The sequence below is a fragment of the Heterodontus francisci genome, unplaced genomic scaffold (genome assembly GCF_036365525.1).
Source record: "Heterodontus francisci isolate sHetFra1 unplaced genomic scaffold, sHetFra1.hap1 HAP1_SCAFFOLD_1003, whole genome shotgun sequence".
Lineage (NCBI taxonomy): Eukaryota > Metazoa > Chordata > Chondrichthyes > Heterodontiformes > Heterodontidae > Heterodontus > Heterodontus francisci.
In genome coordinates this window covers 201423-215096 of record NW_027140705.1, presented here as the reverse complement: position 1 = coordinate 215096, position 13674 = coordinate 201423, and the positions used below count along the sequence as shown (strand labels likewise).

The window sequence follows — 13674 nt, the reverse complement described above, 5'->3', positions numbered from 1 at the left end:
TTCTCTCTCTCCCGTTCGCCCTGTTATTCCCGCTCTCTCTCCCCTGTTGGCCTTGTTATTCTCGCTCTCTCTCATCCGCTTGCTGTTATTCCCGTTCTCTCTCCCCCGTTCGCCCTGTTATTCCCGTTCTCTCTCCCCAGTTCGCCCTGTTATTCCCGCTCTCTTTCCCCCGTTCGCCCTGTTATTCCCGTTCTCTCTCCCCGTTCGCCCTGTTATTCCCGTTCTCTTTCCCCCGTTCGCCCTGTTATTCCCACTCTCTCTCCCCCGTTCGCCCTGTTATTCCCGTTCTCTCTCTCCCCCGTTCGCCCTGTTATTCCCGTTCTCTTTCCCCCGTTCGCCCTGTTATTCCCGTTCTCTCTCCCCCGTTCGCCCTGTTATTCCCGTTCTCTCTCCCCTGTTCGCCCTGTTATTCCCGCTCTCTCTCCCCCGTTCGCCCTGTTATTCCCGCTCTCTCTCCCCCGTTGGCCTTGTTATTCCCGCTCTCTCTCCCTCGTTGGCCTTGTTATTCCCGTTCTCTCTCCCCAGTTCGCCCTGTTATTCCCGTTCTCTCTCCCCAGTTCGCCCTGTTATTCCCGCTCTCTTTCCCCAGTTCGCCCTGTTATTCCCGCTCTCTTTCCCCCGTTCGCCCTGTTATTCCCATTCTCTCTCCCCAGTTCGCCCTGTTATTCCCGCTCTCTTTCCCCCGTTCGCCCTGTTTTTCCCGCTGTCTCTCCAGCTCGCCCTGTTATTCCCGCTCTCTCTGCTCCGCTGACCGTTATTCCCGCTCTCTCTCTGCTCCGCTAACCGTTATTCCCGCTCTCTCTCTGCTCCGCTGACCGTTATTCCCGCTCTCTCTCTGCTCCGCTGACCGTTATTCCCGCTCTCTCTCTGCTCCGCTGACCGTTATTCCCGCTCTCTCTCTGCTCCGCTGACCGTTATTCCCGCTCTCTCTCTGCTCCGCTGACCGTTATTCCCGCTCTCTCTCTGCTCCGCTGACTGTTATTCCCGCGGTCTCTCTCTGCTCCGCTGACCGTTATTCCCGCTCTCTCTCTGCTCCGCTGACCGTTATTCCCGCTCTCTCTCTGCTCCGCTGACCGTTATTCCCGCGGTCTCTCTGCTCCGCTGACCGTTATTCCCGCGGTCTCTCTCTGTTCCGCTGACCGTTATTCCCGATCTCTGTCCCTAGGAGGATCGGGATATCCAGCGCTGTGCCCACCTGCAGAAGGAGTTGCTGCTTTCGGCCATCGACTGTCTAGACGCTTGCTCCGAAACCGGCGGCTACCTCGTCTACTGTACCTGCTCCGTCATGGTGAGAATCCCACGCACAGCAAGATCCCACCAACATACACACAGACCTTGGCTGAGCAGGCTGCTCTTGTGCAGCATCCCTCTCGGTTTAACCCCTTCCTGGACGGGGCCTTCAGTTTAACCCATTCCTGGACTGCAGGGGGCTTCAGTTCAACCCCTTCCTGGACGGGTGCCTCGGTTTAACCCATTCCCGGACGGGGGCCTCTGTTTAACCCATTCCCGGACGGGGGCTTCACTTTAACCCCTTCCCGGACGGGGGCCTCTGTTTAACCCATTCCCGGACTGCAGGGGGCTTCACTTTAACCCCTTCCCGGACGGGGGCCTCTGTTTAACCCATTCCCGTACTGCAGGGGGCTTCAGTTTAACCCTTTCTCGGACGGGGGCCTCGGTTTAACCCATTCCTGGACGGAGGCCTCGGTTTAACCCATTCCCGGACTGCAGGGGGCTTCAGTTTAACCCATTCCCGGACAGGGGCCTCGGTTTAACCCATTCCCGGACTGCAGGGGGCTTCAGTTTAACCCTTTCTCGGACGGGGGCCTCTGTTTAACCCATTCCTGGACGGAGGCCTCGGTTTAACCCATTCCCAGACTGCAGGGGGCTTCAGTTTAACCCCTTCCTGGACGGGGCCTTCAGTTTAACCCCTTCCCGGACTGCAGGGGGCTTCAGTTTAACCCTTTCTCGGACGGGGGCTTCAGTTTAACCCATTCCCGGACTGCAGGGGGCTTCAGTTTAACCCATTCCCGGACAGGGGCCTCGGTTTAACCCATTCCCGGACTGCAGGGGGCTTCAGTTTAACCCATTCCCAGACAGGGGCCTCGGTTTAACCCATTCCCAGACTGCAGGGGGCTACAGTTTAACCCCTTGCTGGACGGGTGTCTCTGTTTAACCCATTCCCTTCCTGGACAGGGGCCTTCAGTTTAACCCCTTCCTGGACAGGGGCCTTCAGTTTAACCCCTTCCTGGACGGGGGCCTCGGTTTAACCCATTCCCGGACTGCAGGGGGGCTTCAGTTTAACCCCTTCCCGGACGGGGGCCTCGGTTTAACCCATTCCCGGACTGCAGGGGGGCTTCAGTTTAACCCCTTCCCGGACGGGGCCTTCAGTTTAACCCCTTCCCGGACTGCAGGGGGCTTCAGTTTAACCCCTTCCCGGACTGCAGGGGGCTTCAGTTTAACCCCTTCCCGGACTGCAGGGGGCTTCAGTTCAACCCCTTCCTGGACGGGGGCCTCGGTTTAACCCATTCCCGGACTGCAGGGGGGCTTCAGTTTAACCCCTTCCCGGACGGGGCCTTCAGTTTAACCCCTTCCCGGACTGCAGGGGGCTTCAGTTTAACCCCTTCCCGGACTGCAGGGGGCTTCAGTTTAACCCCTTCCCGGACTGCAGGGGGCTTCAGTTTAACCCATTCCCGGACGGGGGCTTCACTTTAACCCCTTCCCGGACGGGGGCCTCTGTTTAACCCATTCCCGGACTGCAGGGGGCTTCAGTTTAACCCTTTCTCGGACGGGGGCCTCTGTTTAACCCATTCCCGGACTGCAGGGGGCTTCAGTTTAACCCTTTCTCGGACGGGGGCCTCTGTTTAACCCATTCCCGGACTGCAGGGGGCTTCAGTTTAACCCATTCCCAGACAGGGGCCTCGGTTTAACCCATTCCCAGACTGCAGGGGGCTACAGTTTAACCCATTCCCAGACAGGGGCCTCGGTTTAACCCATTCCCAGACTGCAGGGGGCTACAGTTTAACCCATTCCCAGACAGGGGCCTCGGTTTAGCCCATTCCCGGACGGGGGCCTCGGTATAGCCCATTCCCAGACTGCAGGGGGCTTCAGTTTAACCCATTCCCAGACAGGGGCCTCGGTTTAACCCATTCCCGGACTGCAGGGGGCTTCAGTTTAGCCCATTCCCGGACGGGGGCCTCGGTTTAGCCCATTCCCGGACTGCAGGGGGCTTCACTTTAACCCCTTCCCGGACTCATCCTTGCTGTCTCTCTGTTCCCAGGTCGAGGAGAATGAGTGGGTTGTCGATTATGCTCTGAAAAAACGGAACGTCAAATTGGTACCGACCGGTTTAGATTTTGGCAAAGAAGGTTTTACAAGGTAATTTATATTTAAATCACAGTTACACAGTGAGTGATCCTCACCCTGAATAAACAGTGACTCTGTACAGTTACACAGTGAGTGATCCTCACCCTGAATAAACAGTGACTCTGTACAGTTACACAGTGAGTGATCCTCACCCTGAATAAACAGTGACTCCGTACAGTTACACAGTGAGTGATCCTCACCCTGAATAAACAGTGACTCTGTCCAGTTACACAGTGAGTGACCCTTACCCTGAATAAACAGTGACTCTGCACAGTTACACAGTGAGTGATCCTCACCCTGAATAAACAGTGACTCTGTACAGTTACACAGTGAGTGATCCTCACCCTGAATAAACAGTGACTGTACAGTTACACAGAGAGTGATCCTCACCCTGAATAAACAGTGACTGTACAGTTACACAGAGAGTGATCCTCACCCTGAATAAACAGTGAGACTGTACAGTTACACAGTGAGTGATCCTCACCCTGAATAAACAGTGACTCTGTACAGTTACAGTGAGTGATCCTCACCCTGAATAAACAGTGAGACTGTACAGTTACACAGTGAGTGATCCTCACCCTGAATAAACAGTGACTCTGTACAGTTACACAGTGAGTGATCCTCACCCTGAATAAACAGTGACTGTACAGTTGCACAGTGAGTGACCCTCACCCTGAATAAACAGTGACTCTGTACAGTTACACAGTGAGTGATCCTCACCCTGAATAAACAGTGACTCTGTACAGTTACACAGTGAGTGACCCTCACCCTGAATAAACAGTGAGACTGTACAGTTACACAGTGAGTGATCCTCACCCTGAATAAACAGTGACTCTGTACAGTTACACAGTGAGTGATCCTCACCCTGAATAAACAGTGACTCTGTACAGTTACACAGTGAGTGACCCTCACCCTGAATAAACAGTGACTCTGTACAGTTACACAGTGAATGACCCTCACCCTGAATAAACAGTGACTCTGTACAGTTACACAGTGAGTGATCCTCACCCTGAATAAACAGTGACTCTGTACAGTTACACAGTGAGTGATCCTCACCCTGAATAAACAGTGACTCTGTACAGTTACACAGTGAGTGTTCCTCACCCTGAATAAACAGTGACTCTGTACAGTTACACAGTGAGTGATCCTCACCCTGAATAAACAGTGACTCTGTGCAGTTACACAGTGAGTGACCCTCACCCTGAATAAACAGTGACTCTGTACAGTTACACAGTGAGTGATCCTCACCCTGAATAAACAGTGACTCCGTACAGTTACACAGTGAGTGATCCTCGCCCTGAATAAACAGTGACTCTGTGCAGTTACACAGTGAGTGATCCTCACCCTGAATAAACAGTGACTCTGTACAGTTACACAGTGAGTGATCCTCACCCTGAATAAACAGTGACTCTGTACAGTTACACAGTGAGTGATCCTCACCCTGAATAAACAGTGACTCTGTACAGTTACACAGTGAGTGATCCTCACCCTGAATAAACAGTGACTCTGTACAGTTACACAGTGAGTGATCCTCACCCTGAATAAACAGTGACTCTGTACAGTTACACAGTGAGTGATCCTCACCCTGAATAAACAGTGAGACTGTACAGTTACACAGTGAGTGATCCTCACCCTGAATAAACAGTGACTCTGTACAGTTACACAGTGAGTGATCCTCACCCTGAATAAACAGTGACTCTGTACAGTTACACAGTGAGTGATCCTCACCCTGAATAAACAGTGACTCCGTACAGTTACACAGTGAGTGATCCTCACCCTGAATAAACAGTGACTCTGTGCAGTTACACAGTGAGTGACCCTCACCCTGAATAAACAGTGACTCTGTACAGTTACACAGTGAGTGATCCTCACCCAGAATAAACAGTGACTCTGTACAGTTACACAGTGAGTGACCATCACCCTGAATAAACAGTGACTCTGTACAGTTACACAGTGAGTGATCCTCACCCTGAATAAACAGTGACTCTGTACAGTTACACAGTGAGTGACCCTCACCCTGAATAAACAGTGACTCTGTACAGTTACACAGTGAGTGACCATCACCCTGAATAAACAGTGACTCTGTACAGTTACACAGTGAGTGATCCTCACCCTGAATAAACAGTGACTCTGTACAGTTACACAGTGAGTGATCCTCACCCTGAATAAACAGTGACTCTGTACAGTTACACAGTGAGTGATCCTCACCCTGAATAAACAGTGACTCTGTACAGTTACACAGTGAGTGATCCTCACCCTGAATAAACAGTGACTCTGTGCAGTTACACAGTGAGTGATCCTCACCCTGAATAAACAGTGACTCTGTACAGTTACACAGTGAGTGATCCTTACCCTGAATAAACAGTGACTCTGTACAGTTACACAGTGAGTGACCCTCACCCTGAATAAACAGTGACTCTGTGCAGTTACACAGTGAGTGATCCTCACCCTGAATAAACAGTGACTCTGTGCAGTTACACAGTGAGTGATCCTCACCCTGAATAAACAGTGACTCTGTACAGTTACACAGTGAGTGATCCTCACCCTGAATAAACAGTGACTCTGTACAGTTACACAGTGAGTGATCCTCACCCTGAATAAACAGTGAGACTGTACAGTTACACAGTGAGTGATCCTCACCCTGAATAAACAGTGACTCTGTACAGTTACACAGTGAGTGATCCTCACCCTGAATAAACAGTGACTCTGTACAGTTACACAGTGAGTGATCCTCACCCTGAATAAACAGTGACTCTGTACAGTTAGACAGTGAGTGATCCTCACCCTGAATAAACAGTGACTCTGTACAGTTACACAGTGAGTGACCCTCACCCTGAATAAACAGTGACTCTGTACAGTTACACAGTGAGTGATCCTCACCCTGAATAAACAGTGAGACTGTACAGTTACACAGTGAGTGATCCTCACCCTGAATAAACAGTGACTCTGTACAGTTACACAGTGAGTGATCCTCACCCTGAATAAACAGTGACTCTGTACAGTTACACAGTGAGTGATCCTCACCCTGAATAAACAGTGAGACTGTACAGTTACACAGTGAGTGATCCTCACCCTGAATAAACAGTGACTCTGTACAGTTACACAGTGAGTGATCCTCACCCTGAATAAACAGTGACTCTGTACAGTTACACAGTGAGTGATCCTCACCCTGAATAAACAGTGAGACTGTACAGTTACACAGTGAGTGACCCTCACCCTGAATAAACAGTGACTCTGTACAGTTACACAGTGAGTGATCCTCACCCTGAATAAACAGTGACTCTGTACAGTTACACAGTGAGTGACCCTCACCCTGAATAAACAGTGACTCTGTACAGTTACACAGTGAGTGATCCTCACCCTGAATAAACAGTGACTCTGTACAGTTACACAGTGAGTGATCCTCACCCTGAATAAACAGTGACTCCGTACAGTTACACAGTGAGTGACCCTCACCCTGAATAAACAGTGACTCTGTACAGTTACACAGTGAGTGATCCTCATCCTGAATAAACAGTGACTCTGTGCGGTTACACTGTGAGTGATTCTCACCCTGAATAAACAGTGACTCTGTACGGTTACACAGTGAGTGACCCTCACCCTGAATAAACAGTGACTCTGTACAGTTACACAGTGAGTAACCCTCACCCTGAATAAACAGTGACTCCGTACAGTTAGTGAGTGATCCTCACCCTGAATAAACAGTGACTCTGTACAGTTACACAGTGAGTGATCCTCACCCTGAATAAACAGTGACTCTGTGCAGTTACACAGTGAGTGACCCTCACCCTGAATAAACAGTGACTCTGTACAGTTACACAGTGAGTGATCCTCAGCCTGAATAAACAGTGACTCTGTACAGTTACACAGTGAGTGACCCTCACCCTGAATAAACAGTGACTCTGTACAGTTACACAGTGAGTGACCCTCACCCTGAATAAACAGAGACTCTGTGCAGTTACACAGTGAGTGACCCTCACCCTGAATAAACAGTGACTCTGTACAGTTACACAGTGAGTGATCCTCAGCCTGAATAAACAGTGACTCTGTACAGTTACACAGTGAGTGACCCTCACCCTGAATAAACAGTGACTCTGTACAGTTACACAGTGAGTAACCCTCACCCTGAATAAACAGTGACTCCGTACAGTTAGTGAGTGATCCTCACCCTGAATAAACAGTGACTCTGTACAGTTACACAGTGAGTGATCCTCACCCTGAATAAACAGTGACTCTGTGCAGTTACACAGTGAGTGACCCTCACCCTGAATAAACAGTGACTCTGTACAGTTACACAGTGAGTGATCCTCAGCCTGAATAAACAGTGACTCTGTACAGTTACACAGTGAGTGACCCTCACCCTGAATAAACAGTGACTCTGTACAGTTACACAGTGAGTGATCCTCAGCCTGAATAAACAGTGACTCTGTACAGTTACACAGTGAGTGACCCTCACCCTGAATAAACAGTGACTCTGTACAGTTACACAGTGAGTGATCCTCACCCTGAATAAACAGTGACTCTGTACAGTTACACAGTGAGTGATCCTCACCCTGAATAAACAGTGACTCTGTGCAGTTACACAGTGAGTGACCCTCACCCTGAATAAACAGTGACTCTGTACAGTTACACAGTGAGTGATCCTCAGCCTGAATAAACAGTGACTCTGTACAGTTACACAGTGAGTGACCCTCACCCTGAATAAACAGAGACTCTGTACAGTTACACAGTGAGTGACACTTACCCTGAATAAACAGTGACTCTGTACAGTTACACAGTGAGTGACCCTCACCCTGAATAAACAGTGACTCTGTACAGTTACACAGTGAGTGACCCTCACCCTGAATAAACAGTGACTCTGTACAGTTACACAGTGAGTGATCCTCGCCCTGAATAAACAGTGACTCTGTACAGTTACACAGTGAGTGACCCTCACCCTGAATAAACAGTGACTCTGTACAGTTACACAGTGAGTGATCCTCACCCTGAATAAACAGTGACTCTGTACAGTTACACAGTGAGTGATCCTCACCCTGAATAAACAGTGACTCTGTACAGTTACACAGTGAGTGATCCTCACCCTGAATAAACAGTGACTCTGTACAGTTACACAGTGAGTGATCCTCACCCTGAATAAACAGTGACTCTGTACAGTTACACAGTGAGTGATCCTCACCCTGAATAAACAGTGACTCTGTACAGTTACACAGTGAGTGATCCTCACCCTGAATAAACAGTGACTCTGTACAGTTACACAGTGAGTGATCCTCACCCTGAATAAACAGTGACTCTGAACAGTTAGACAATGAGTGATCCTCACCCTGAATAAACAGTGACTCTGTACAGTTACACAGTGAGTGACCCTCACCCTGAATAAACAGTGACTCTGTACCGTTACACAGTGAGTGATCCTCAGCCTGAATAAACAGTGACTCTGTACAGTTACACAGTGAGTGACCCTCACCCTGAATAAACAGTGACTCTGTACATTTACACAGTGAGTGATCCTCACCCTGAATAAACAGTGACTCTGTACAGTTACACAGTGAGTGACCCTCACCCTGAATAAACAGTGACTCTGTACAGTTACACAGTGAGTGACCCTCACCCTGAATAAACAGTGACTCTGTACAGTTACACAGTGAGTGATCCTCACCCTGAATAAACAGTGACTCTGTACAGTTACACAGTGAGTGATCCTCGCCCTGAATAAACAGTGACTCTGTACAGTTACACAGTGAGTGATCCTCACCCTGAATAAACAGTGACTCCGTACAGTTAGTGAGTGATCCTCACCCTGAATAAACAGTGACTCTGTGCAGTTACACAGTGAGTGACCCTCACCCTGAATAAACAGTGAGACTGTACAGTTACACAGTGAGTGATCCTCACCCTGAATAAACAGTGACTCTGTACAGTTACACAGCGAGTGATCCTCACCCTGAATAAACAGTGACTCTGTACAGTTACACAGTGAATGACCCTCGCCCTGAATAAACAGTGACTCTGTGCAGTTACACAGTGAGTGACCCTCACCCTGAATAAACAGTGAGACTGTACAGTTACACAGCGAGTGATCCTCACCCTGAATAAACAGTGACTCTGTACAGTTAGACAGTGAGTGACCCTCACCCTGAATAAACAGTGACTCTGTGCAGTTACACAGTGAGTGATCCTCACCCTGAATAAACAGTGACTCTGTACAGTTACACAGTGAGTGATCCTCACCCTGAATAAACAGTGACTCTGTACAGTTAGACAGTGAGTGACCCTCACCCTGAATAAACAGTGACTCTGTACAGTTACACAGTGAGAGACCCTCACCCTGAATAAACAGTGACTCTGTACAGTTACACAGTGAGTGATCCTCACCCTGAATAAACAGTGACTCTGTACAGTTACACAGTGAGTGATCCTCACCCTGAATAAACAGTGACTCTGTACAGTTACACAGTGAGTGACCCTCACCCTGAATAAACAGTGTCTCTGTACAGTTACACATTGAGTGATCCTCACCCTGAATAAACAGTGACTCTGTACAGTTACACAGTGAGTGATCCTCACCCTGAATAAACAGTGACTGTACAGTTACACAGTGAGTGATCCTCACCCTGAATAAACAGTGACTCTGTACAGTTACACAGTGAGTGATCCTCACCCTGAATAAACAGTGACTCTGCACAGTTACACAGTGAGTGACCCTCACCCTGAATAAACAGTGACTCTGTACAGTTACACAGTGAGTGATCCTCGCCCTGAATAAACAGTGACACCGTACAGTTACACAGTGAGTGACACTTACCCTGAATAAACAGTGACTCTGTACAGTTACACAGTGAGTGATCCTCACCCTGAATAAACAGTGAGTCTGCACAGTTACACAGTGAGTGACCCTCACCCTGAATAAACAGTGACTCTGTACAGTTACACAGTGAGTGATCCTCACCCTGAATAAACAGTGACTCTGTACAGTTACACAGTGAGTGACCCTCACCCTGAATAAACAGTGACTCTGTACAGTTACACAGTGAGTGATCCTCACCCTGAATAAACAGTGACTCTGTACAGTTACACAGTGAGTGATCCTCACCCTGAATAAACAGTGACTCTGCACAGTTACACAGTGAGTGACCCTCACCCTGAATAAACAGTGACTCTGTACAGTTACACAGTGAGCGACCCTCACCCTGAATAAACAGCGACTCTGTACAGTTACACAGTGAGTGACCCTCACCCTGAATAAACAGTGACTCTGTACAGTTACACAGTGAGTGATCCTCACCCTGAATAAACAGTGACTCTGTACAGTTACACAGTGAGTGATCCTCACCCTGAATAAACAGTGACTCTGTACAGTTACACAGTGAGTGACCCTCACCCTGAATAAACAGTGACTCTGTACAGTTACACAGTGAGTGATCTTCACCCTGAATAAACAGTGACTCTGTACAGTTACACAGTGAGTGATCCTCACCCTGAATAAACAGTGACTCTGTACAGTTACACAGTGAGTGACCCTCACCCTGAATAAACAGTGACTCTGTACAGTTACACAGTGAGTGATCCTCACCCTGAATAAACAGTGACTCTGTACAGTTACACAGTGAGTGATCTTCACCCTGAATAAACAGTGACTCTGTACAGTTAGACAGTGAGTGACCCTCACCCTGAATAAACAGTGACTCTGTACAGTTACACAGTGAGTGACCCTCACCCTGAATAAACAGTGACTCCGTACAGTTACACAGTGAGTGATCCTCACCCTGAATAAACAGTGACTCTGTACAGTTACAGTGAGTGATCCTCACCCTGAATAAACTGTGACTCTGTACAGTTACACAGTGAGTGATCCTCACCCTGAATAAACAGTGACTCTGTACAGTTACAGTGAGTGATCCTCACCCTGAATAAACAGTGACTCTGTACAGTTACACAGTGAGTGATCCTCACCCTGAATAAACAGTGACTCTGTACAGTTACACAGTGAGTGACCCTCACCCTGAATAAACAGTGACTCTGTACAGTTACACAGTGAGTGATCCTCACCCTGAATAAACAGTGACTCTGTACAGTTACACAGTGAGTGATCCTCACCCTGAATAAACAGTGACTCTGTACAGTTACACAGTGAGTGATCCTCACCCTGAATAAACAGTGACTCTGTACAGTTACAGTGAGTGACCCTCACCCTGAATAAACTGTGACTCTGTACAGTTACACAGTGAGTGATCCTCACCCTGAATAAACAGTGACTCCGTACAGTTACAGTGAGTGATCCTCACCCTGAATAAACAGTGACTCCGTACAGTTACACAGTGAGTAACCCTCACCCTGAATACACAGTGACTCTGTACAGTTACACAGTGAGTGATCCTCACCCTGAATAAACAGTGACTCTGTACAGTTAGACAGCGAGTGACCCTCTAGTGACTCCCTCCATCTCGATATGTTCACAGGTTCCAGGAGCGCCGTTTCCACCCCTCCCTTCGCCTCACTCGACGTTTTTATCCGCACACTCACAACATGGACGGCTTCTTTGTTGCCAAGTTCAAGAAGTTTGCCAACTCTGTGCCACCGAGGGCCGACGCAGCGGAAACGCCTGCCGGCGAGGCTGAACTGACAGCGGCTGGCGAGGGTCAGGGGTCGAACGTCCAGCAACCCCGTGGTGACCCCAGCTCCGCCCAGAAGCCGAAGAAAGCCCAGCAGAGCCGGAAAGCGACGGGGCGCGGGGTTGGAGGTCGGGGGTCGGGCGTCAGGGGCCAGAGGCTCGGCGGCAAGTTCAGACTGCAGAAGACGCTGAAAGGCTCGGGGGTCAGAGGTCGCCGGCAGGTCAAGCTGCGGAAGGCCCGATGAGGAGGTCAAGGGCGTCAAGTCGACCATGGTCTGGTGCGAAGATCAGGGATTGGAGGCCGTCAGAAGACTGCGGAAGACTGAGTGAGAATCCCGGGCGTCACAAGGATGGAGACGGAGATGGGAATCCCTGTTAACAAATTCCTGACCCGCCGAACCCCGAGATTACCAAGGATTGACCCCCAACCTTCGCTGCCTCACCTCAGCTAGTTTTACGTCTGATGTTCCGTTCTGTGATATTGTAATCTGTTTTTACAATAAACTTCTACAATTCAGACACCATGTCTGCCTTCACTATATCCTGCTCGCGCCCTCCTTCATGCACACCCTACATCAGCCGGGCACGTGCTCCGCAGAGATGCTCAAGAACTATAGAGCGGTGATTTTAGGGGACTTTATTTGCCCAAATAGCAACTGGGATAATTTTAGTGTAAAAGGGAAAGGGGGCGGGAGGAATTTCTGAAAAACGTTCAGGAGATCTTCCTTGACCAGTATGTCCTCAGCCCAACTAGAAAGGAGGCATGGCTGGAGAGTGAGGTGGACCGAGTGTCACCGGGGGAGCACTTGGGGAAGAGTGATCATCGTGTCGGGGAAGAGCGATCATCGTATCGCAAATTTTAGATTCGTAATGGAGAAGGGCGGCACAGCGGTTAACACCGCAGCCTCTCAGTTCCAGCGACCCGGGTTCGGTTCCGGGTACTGCCCGTGCGGAGTTTGCAAGTTCTCCCTGTGACCTGTGTGGGTTTCCGCCGGGTGCTCCGGTTTCCTCCCACAGCCAAAGACTTGCAGGTTGATAGGTAAATTGGCCATTGTAAAAGAAAAATTGGCCCGAGTGTCGGTAGGTGGTAGGAGAATTGAGGGAAGGAGGGGATGTGGTAGGGGACATGGGATTAATGTAGGATTAGTATAAATGGGTGGTTGATGGTCGGCCCAGACTTGGTGGGCCGAAGGGCTTGTTTCAGTGCTGTATCTCTCTATGGCTCTATGACTCTAAGGGCAAGGAGTAATCGAAAGTCAAACTTCGAAATGGAAGAGGGCTACCTTCAATGGGATGAGGAGGGATCTAGCTAGGGTAACATTGAACCCATGACTGATGAGGAGAGCTGTATCGGAAGAATGCGTTATCTTTAAGGAAGAGATGCATTTGGTACATTCCAACAAGGGTAAAAGGGGGAGGAACCAGAAAGAGGGCTCATTGGATGACAAGGGGGATAGACAATATGATGTCATGCAGGCCCCCACCTGCCAAGCATGAGGCACATTAATTTCACCAAATACACATTGAATTTCAAATTGTTGCTGGGAAGGAGAGGGAGGCCTGTGACAAGGGTTTATTAGATTTTAGATTAGATTAGATTAGAGATACCAGCCCCTGGCTGGAAAGACATTTTTGCATATTAACAGACAGAGGTTGGAACAAGGGAGCTATCCCCGTTCCAATACAATCCACAAACAGACGTG

General features: G+C 49.2%; 1 protein-coding gene across 1 annotated transcript; it reads left to right on the top strand.

Moving 5' to 3' along the window:
- Nucleotides 1–1165: 1165 nt before the first annotated feature.
- LOC137360530 (28S rRNA (cytosine(4447)-C(5))-methyltransferase-like) lies at nt 1166–12490 on the top strand (the record flags this gene model as incomplete). Its single annotated transcript, XM_068025932.1, has 3 exons — nt 1166–1288; nt 3278–3375; nt 11820–12490. Coding segments are annotated over 3 exons (618 nt in total), but the record flags the coding sequence as incomplete, so codon positions are not given.
- Nucleotides 12491–13674: the final 1184 nt, after the last annotated feature.